The sequence below is a fragment of the Chaetodon auriga genome, chromosome 11 (genome assembly GCF_051107435.1).
Source record: "Chaetodon auriga isolate fChaAug3 chromosome 11, fChaAug3.hap1, whole genome shotgun sequence".
NCBI lineage: Eukaryota > Metazoa > Chordata > Actinopteri > Chaetodontiformes > Chaetodontidae > Chaetodon > Chaetodon auriga.
In genome coordinates this window covers 7899913-7908803 of record NC_135084.1, presented here as the reverse complement: position 1 = coordinate 7908803, position 8891 = coordinate 7899913, and the positions used below count along the sequence as shown (strand labels likewise).

The 8891-nt window shown below is 44.7% G+C and overlaps 1 protein-coding gene across 1 annotated transcript; it reads left to right on the top strand.

The window, feature by feature from the left end:
- The first annotated feature begins 242 nt into the window (after positions 1–242).
- Positions 243–6831, top strand: pdlim1 (PDZ and LIM domain 1 (elfin)). Its single transcript, XM_076743461.1, has 7 exons — positions 243–465; positions 1637–1788; positions 2304–2388; positions 3604–3770; positions 5090–5238; positions 5430–5547; positions 6194–6831. Exons 1-7 carry the CDS (start codon positions 373–375, stop codon positions 6378–6380), a joined length of 951 nt encoding a protein of 316 aa, XP_076599576.1. The 5' UTR covers positions 243–372; the 3' UTR covers positions 6381–6831.
- The last annotated feature ends 2060 nt before the right edge of the window (positions 6832–8891 follow it).

The following is an 8891-nucleotide window of genomic DNA, read 5'->3' as shown; positions in this document are numbered from 1 at the left end:
CCAGTACAACTAATGTAAGTTTTGGGCACAGAGGAATAAGCTTCACTGGACTGTGGATACACATTACGATGAAATGTTTTGGTTTTGTTACATGAGTTTCACTTCTGACTGCTGGGTCAGCTCACCCACACACGTGACGGAGTGATCCATTGTCTCAATACACGATCTTTGTGCTCTCACTTATCAGCGTGGAAACTTCAAAATCTATTCGTCCAACTGTAACCTGAGGGTCCACCCCCTCCTCCAATGCGGCCGAAGCCTCCGTCTATCGATCACCGCACATGACATCAGGCAGGAGGAAGTGAGTTGAAGGTCTGAGACAGATCTTTGAACACTTTAACACTCGGCTCTGTTAAAACCAGCTTTAACGGTATGCCTCTGCGGGTAGTAGTGCAGGGTCCTGGACCCTGGGGATTCAGGCTGGTTGGGGGAAAGGACTTCGAGCAGCCACTGACTATTTCCCGGGTAAGTTTTGCTGTTAGCTGCCGCTATAATTCAGCGTAACCACACCTGGGCATGTCTCGACCAAACTTTCACCTCTCGTTGTTTTCTGGACTTCACTGATGGAAACCTGTCGTTAGTTAATGTTAGCTAGTGTTAACAGAAGGCTAACATTAACCTCACACACGCTAAACTCATATCAGTGTAATCGAGCTAACATTAGCTGGAGTGTCGGTGTGTTGATAGTGTGGGATTTTTTTGTACTTTCAGTTACCTGCAGTCATAACTTGTTGCTCAGTGGTTGCCTCTCAGCCCTTTATGTAGCTAGAGACAGATGAGACAAGACACCGAATTCCTGTGTCATTTGAGGTCTCTCTTTTTGCGATGAACTGTATTTTTTGTTTGTTTGTCTGTCTGTTTTTTTTTTTTTATATATACCCTAATTTAAAACTTTAGTGGGCAGGTTAAACAAAACAGTAGCTGAAATATGGCAATATTTTATGATGACTACACACTGTGACAGGCTTGAGATGTCACATGTATCCCTCTGAGTCCAAACTTCAAACTAGTCTAATATGAAGGGGAGAAATCCAAACAGTCATTGATTTTGACATCACTGAGTGTCCTTGAACGCCCCAAGATCCTTGATTAAAGTGCCAGCTTTTTGGTACCTTCCAGCAGCATGGTGTTCATTGATGCAAAGCTTTATGAGACATCTTATATGTTTGACATCCCTGTCACAGTCAGGACTCAGAATATTTAATCCATTGTGTACTTTGCCTGAGTGGAGGCTGCCGTTCCTGTTGTAAATGTTGTTACAGTGGTCAGTCCGCTCCACCCATGGAAAAGTGATTAGGAATTCCTGGACTTTGCCAGAGTCTCTCTCTTCAAGCCTTTGTCCTCGATGGAGTGTCTGCCCTGAGGCAGCTCTCAGGCTGAGTCGCTGGCGGAAAACACCTCTCTGCAAGTGGTTTTGCCTGTGTGTACTGTAAATACTGAAATGTGTGTAAAAGTACTTGAAGGTCACAGTTAAACAGCGCAGCAGAGGAATTAAGCTCTGATTAGATCAGACATTTTCAGACCACAAGATTATATCTGGCTCTAATTCAAAACTGCGTTTCCCACTTTGCCTCTGCAGGTCTCAAACACCGTAAAAACTGCTGATCGCGTATCAATTCCATCTCCTTTGTTGCAGGTCACCCCCGGCAGTAAAGCCGCCCAGGCCAACCTGTGTATGGGAGACATGATCTTGGCTATCGACGGCGAGCCGACAGAGCACATGACTCACTTGGAAGCACAGAACAAAATCAAGGGTTGCGTAGAGGAGATGGTGCTCTCCATAGACAGGTGGGCTGTGGCAACATGTGCCAGTCTGAACTGCATAGCCGCAGGCCTGAAAAACACTGAGTAATACGAGACAGCTCAGCCTCAATCCAGGTGTTCAGGGAGCGACGTTGTGTCTATTCATGCTTTTTAAAGCGCGAGCCTGTCTTTTGTTTCACTGAGTTCTTTGGTCAGAGAAGTGTATCTGTGCTGAGCTCTGTTGTAATTCTGTGTCATGTCAGTGCGTTACATCATAGCTGTCTGCTCACCGATGATTTCATGCAGCAGGGATGTTGTAATGGACTCCGCAGGCAGGTTGAAGCAAATATGTGTGTTAAGATTAAGAGGGACTGTTTTGAACACAGGGTGGGGTAAACTGTCATGTAAATTGCAAGGTGTGCGTTGCATTCAAAGACGCAGGCAGAATATCACACCCAGAAACAGAAAAAAAAAAGGTTTAATTTAAGTGAAAGATTATTTTGTGGTTCTGTATTTTTCAACTGTGCAACGTTGTGTCTTGTCTTTCCTCTCGTCTGCAGGTCAGAAGCTAAAATGTGGTCGCCGCTCGCATCTGAGGAAGGGAGGACACATCCATACAAGATGAATCTCGCGTCAGAGCCGAGGGTGCGTGGGTGTCTTCTGTCTCATCATCGAAGCTGGATGTGGGACTGGAGCTTTTAAAAGTATCTCATTTAGACTGAAAATTGGGAAGTCCCATTTACAGGTAGCCCTGCAGTTTCTGGAAGCCTGCATGGTGCTTTCTCACTGCTCCCGCAAAGGCCTGTGGGTTTTTTTTTTTTTTTTCTTCCCCTCTGTCGATACTGCCAACGATGAAGTCATTGTTTACTTCCCAACAGGAGGTTTCCTAGGAGACGGTAGTTTATCAGCCAAGCTCTGACGCAAGCCTCGGTTCCTGCCCACTGACTGGAAAGTTGAGGCCAAAGTGTGAATTCATGTAGGAAATGGTGTGATGCATCTCAGGCTCTGTGTGTTTCACAGATGTTGTGCGTTTCTCTCACACACACAGTAACACATGTTTCTTGTCTGCAGTCTGTCACTTTGATGCCTCCTCACTGTTTTTTTTTTTTTTTTCTTTAAACCATCGCATCGTCCTTTTTAGGCTATTAGAGCACTGGTTCATGCTCTCTGTGTACGTTCGCCTGTTTGCAGAGACTCTGGAGTATTCAGCGATTTTTAAATGTGAGGTGCTTGAAGCGTGAGCTATATTTGGAGGCATTTCCGTGTTCCCACTGTGAAGCATGAGCTAGATTTAGCATTTATGAGCCCACTTCGATGGCATGCCAGTGTCGTGACGTGTTTGTCTTGAAAGGCCGTTGGCTATAATTAAGGCATAATCCACAGTCATACATTATCCTGCTAAATTATGTGTGACTTTGACTCAAACTGGAAGCAGCTACAGGACTGATTTGACGTTTTCAGTTGAACGGCGTTTTCGAGGCTCAGCTTTCAGTGTCTGCAGTTGCAATGTTATCAAAGTAAATGTAGGAAACAGCAGAGGTTGAGTGTTGAATAATGTTAATAACCTTCATGATATCAGCTGACAATGTTAACAAAAGTATGGATGCTTTGATTCCTTTTCGATACCACACCTTTATATGTTTTCCAACCACAGTGAAGAATTATTATTCAAAATGGCAGTTTAGTACATGTGCAAGCTCATGGAAAAGTTCAAAACAAGTTCATCTGAAGACGTCAAACGTTGCATGTTTCAGACTGCGTGCGAGCTGCGTTACACATACCTGATACCTGCACTCAGCACCGTTTGCTCGCTTGCTCCCAAAAAGCTTTAATGGTACAATTTTACATTCATTTTCACAGGAGGTGAAACACATCGGCTCCACCCACAACAGGAGCGCTCTGCCGTTCACTGGTTTTGGCTCCAAGGTCGTGACCAACCAGTACAACAGCCCCTCTGGTCTCTACTCCTCGCAGAACATGCAGGACTTCAACTCCGCCGTGGCTACAGCCAATGAGCCCAGCCGCAAGTAAGATGAGCCTGAAATGACACCACTTTAGTCCTGTCCAAGTTCAGACGGCGTCCCGAGGGGGTCAAAATTAAGTCAGGACAGACCCCAGAGTCTGACTGTACGTCTGTTATCATATGTCAGGTGTAAAGTTTTATCTATCGTTACCCAGCATTACAGTGCCTCCACACCAGGGGCAGTCCGTCCCATCCTCATGAACACAATACCTCAGTAACGCCTCGAGGGAATTTCTTCAAATTTGGCACAAAAGTCCACTTGGACTCAAGGATGAACTGATTAGATTTTGGTTGTCAAAGGTCACCATGACTCCACGTTCATATGTTAATTATGACAAAATTCCACACACAAATGTCTCCTCGGATAAATGAAGTGATGACAGTTTGTATGCAAAAGGTCAAAGGTCAGCTTCACTGTAACATCTTAATGCTCTGCAAAAACTCTTTTCTGTCCATTATTCGTCACCATGACTCAGGAACAGAAGGGGAGGTTGTGACCATATTTCACATTTGCTCAGATGCTGAATTGGTGACACTGATCTTGGGTGTTCACCCTCAAACTGGCCTGATCGTGTAGATCTTCTGTGCTGCCGGGTTGAAGATGTGTGTGAAGCAGCCATGTTTTACAATTTGTAGCTTCTTTGCAGCAACATCCATATCTGAAGCATTGTCGTCCACCATGAGCTGTTTGGTTGTGCTGACAGTGAAGACAGCATGTTTCTCACTGGAAATTAATCACTGCAGTCATACATGTCAGTATAGTGAGAACTTCCGTTTCAGCAAAAAAGTACCATTTTAAAACTGAGGTCAGTGAACTCCCATGTTTAATCTTAAAAGGGACAGTCAGGACGCATGCAAAGGTCGTGGGTTGGTTGGTTTCTAAGTGCTGGAATGAGTTATTTGTCTGTGGAGTTTTATGAGTTTGGTCATCAGGAATTCAGTTTGCAGGATTTAGGCCATCTCCCAAAAGGCAGAATGATTTATTCTTTACAAATCATTAGTAATGTGGATATGATGGTCAGTCAGGTAGAAGTATTGACAAAGAAAAAGTCAAATAAATGAAGAAAATAGTATCATTTTATGTAGCCGATAAAACCAGGAACATATAACACAAAATAAAACCGTAAGAGAAATCCATGTGAAGTGAGCAGGAGACACAATAAAGCAAAGGTTTTGTGGTCTGTTGGACCTTTGCAGCTGTGCTCTTTATGTATCAACAGTGGGGATGATGAAAGGACGAGGTGTTTGCTATCTGTCTCCTGAGACGTGTCTGCAACCTGTGACTCCTGCAGACAAGCTGAACTGTACACGCTTGCTTCGCAGTGCTCCTTCAGATCCATCACCGACTGGCAAGCGGCCATCTGTGGCAGCAGATTCTGAGGTTTACAAGATGCTGCAGGAGAACCAAGAGTCTGATGAGCCTCCTCGGCAGTCGGCTTCATTCAAGGTGCTGCAGGAGATTCTCGAGACGGGTACGGATCCTGGTTATCACTCACAGCTTCATCAAAAGTTCTCTTTTACGGTGTATGGCTTTAAGGCACACGATCATCTTTCATGTTTAATAAGATAACAGATTTCTTGAGGTGTTTTTCGTTTCATATCTGATGAAGAGAACCAGTGAAGCCGGACAGATTGTTTACCTGTGTTTGTCTGATGCTTGTAGGTGACTCTGATAAACCGTCGGGGTTCAGGAGTGTGAAAGCACCCTCGACAAAGATTGGATCATCTGTGGGGAACACGGACAAGTTACCCACATGTGACAAATGTGGATCTGGGATTGTGTACGTATTTTATGATTCCCTAGAACTGTGTTTTTCTGTGTTTACTTTGCAGCACTGAGGAAGTGTGCCGGGGCCATTTATGTCTTTATTTGAGTCCAAACGTCAAGCTTCAACTAGATCTGTGTTCACTTCTGTCCTCCGGAGGTTCAGTGAAACCTGCTGTTTATCTCACTTCGTGTTTTCACCTTTGGAAACTTCCTCATTGTGACAAAATGTTGTGATATAACACAAAGGGCCCCTGAGTGTTGTTGTTTCTGTTTGGAGTTTGTCTCCACCTTGTGGCTGCATTTAGTTAAGACCACAGGACAAACATCCCGGCTCTTTGGTGAAGTCCTGTTGCTGCTTTTATTGGTGGATTTCCCATAAAACATATTCTGTACGTCTTTTGCTGCACTTGAGTGGATTTCACTGTTCTGGTTTCAGTCTCCCTTCAAATTGTTAGACAGTAGCGTGCCTCCATCTTTATGGCAGTAGTGTAAGGAATGCCTTTTCCTGTGTCCAAAGAGTTCTGGCCATGTAGTGTGGCTCTAAACTTTTTACAGTACCATAGAAAACCTATTTAAATCCATCTTGTGACTTTGTGTCTAGATAAACTGCGGAATTTGCGTTCATCGGGTTTAACATGTTGTTCGTGTCTCTCCTTCAGGGGGATGGTGGTGAAGCTGAGGGACAAGTTCCGTCACCCCGAGTGCTACACCTGCACAGACTGCGACGTCAACCTAAAACAGAAGGGACATTTCTTTGTGGAGGACCAGATTTATTGTGAGAAGCACGCACGCGAGCGAGTGACTCCACCCGAGGGCTACGACGTGGTCACCGTCTTCCCCAAGTAGAGCGCTCGCTGGGCTCGGCCTCGGACTGCACGCCACGATAGGACGCCATGACATAATCCAAGACTCCCACGACTATAAAATGGTCTTTTCTCACATTCTGTTGGACTGTAAAGAACCACGTCTTTGAAAAGTGTCGATTTTTGCACAGTAACTTTGGCATCAACGAAAGGAAACTCGATGAATACTGAGATGATGGCATGCAGGTTTTTCTCTCCCTAAAAAGTGTTTTTTTTTTCTATTTGAATGATAGCCACTGTTTTATCTAATATTTGTCTTTGTAAGTGTAAGTGTTCCTTATTTTGAATGACGAAAACTATGGAAAGCCAGACTATTTTTCACAACAGGAGACATATTTTCTACGGTTTTATTAAATAAATAGACCTACTTTTAGGCAGCAAAAATAACTCAAACAACACATTTGAATACCATTACCAAATAAATATTTTAGCTTAAACAAATGGTCTCGTCTTCCTGAATCATTGATTGTGCTTCGATTGTACGAGTGCAGTCGCTGAGTCCATCACGTTGTGAAGCAGAGAAATTGCCTGAAACATAGCTGCTTACTTTAGAGAGTACTTCAGCGTTTAACAGTAGTTTTGACATTCAGATTCAGTTTTGGGACTCCTTGTGAACTCAGTTTAAGTGCTTTGAAAGAACAGATTCTCACTGAAGGTAGAAAAGGCTGCTGCGCTGCTCTGCAGGGGCACAAGCACGTTAGGTTTCCAGCCCGTGGAGAGCAGTGAAGCAGCATCATATGGGCAGGCATTAAGAATCCCTCATAGAAAGACAGACATCGAGAAAAGTCATCAGTGCCAAACGTTTTGGAGATCATTTTCACGGCAGAACGACTTGAAATAAAAGGTAACGCTGGATTGATTTCTTGATAAAAGCTCACAGTTCACTTCCTGAGCTGATGTGTGACAGTTCCTCGGGTCAAAGTCAGCTGAGGTCACATAACCAGACTCTGCGGGTGACGCTGAGTGCCACCCCTCAGATAAGACACTTGTTGGGCTGCTCAGATCAGATCGCCCCGGCAGGTGCTCCGGCGCGTCTCCGTGTTGGTCGGCCATGCGCAGAGTCTCCGTCAGAGCCCAGATGTAGTTGTGGGCAAAGCGCAGAGTTTCGATCTTGGTCAGCTTCGTGTCATCGGGCAGAGCCGGCAGGATGCTTCTCAGCGCGTCCAGAGCCGAGTTGAGGTTGTGCATCCGGTGGCGCTCTCTGTCGTTTGCCTTCATTCTGCGCCTGCCCCGCTGACCAGGCTTTTCACATCTGCCTCTCTGTGTCAGGTTTTTCATTGAGCACGCGCCCCCTCCGATAACACTCAGTGGTTTTCGAGGCAAATTTTCACTCGCGTCACCGGCTTCATTGACGGGGTGGCGAACAGAGAACCTGCTGAGCGGCACTGCCCCTCTGGATGTGCGCGGGTCTTTGGGGGCGCAGCGTACGTTTGGAGACATCCTGCGCAAATACAAGTACATCAAAACTCTGCAGAACCACAAAAGTAAAAGAGCATTGACCACTATTTTACAAAAGTTTGCAACAAGTAAATCATGAATATTGTTTTAAACAATCATTAATCAAGCAAACCGGTTCATGAATCTCCCACTGTGCTGACATGATTTCACTTATTTGAAGTGCTGTTCAGTGTTTTAAGTTCTAAGTGATTTAAGTGATATAAGGAGACAGAATGAACACTGCCCTCCTATCAAGAAAAGACTATTTTCTCAAAACTTGAAATGGATGGATATTTGCACTTACCTGACAGGTGATGCACGGGTGAAGAGGCAGCAAGTCGTCCTTGTTAACCCTCTGCTGTAGGTGGAGGCAGCAGACACTGTATGTGTGCAGCTGACAGTGACGGATGGATGCGCATCTCTGTGATTTTATATGGCCTTTATCTTATCTTTTGCGCGGTGGACGCCTGAATCAACAGCGCCCGTCAAGTGGCCAATCAGCTTCCAGGCAGCGCGTCCTTCTCCCTCTCCCCCTCTCTCTCATTCTTCACAGTGCGTATTTCTTTGTGTTTTCTTTGCAATTTTCAGTCAAATAGGTGGGTGGTATCTCAAGTGCCATACAAGTATGCCGGGTTAACAATAATCATATTTCACAGCCTGAGTGAGATCAAACTTGATTTTCTTCAGGTACAGAGCGAATATCAGCCATCTGCCTGAAAGCAAGATTTCAAATCAGAGTTTTCAAGACTCCTGCTGGTTCTTCTTCTTCTTCGGGGAACTTATTCTAACATTTCATACTGTGTTCACTGTGTTGCATCCGGCCAGTCCGCCACCTCACAGAGCCAATGCTGGATGTCTGGGTACACGACACTTTAGGATCTTTGTCTTGGGGTTCAGTGTGAACAGTCGTGTTTCTGATGATGTACTGTATTTTTGCCAGTCAAATTTAAACCAGTGTGCGGGAACTCATTTTTTTCCAGGCATACAAAAAAAGCGTTGATATTAAAAAAAAAATGAAGTATCTGCTATAAATGTATCTACATTTTTACGCATAGAA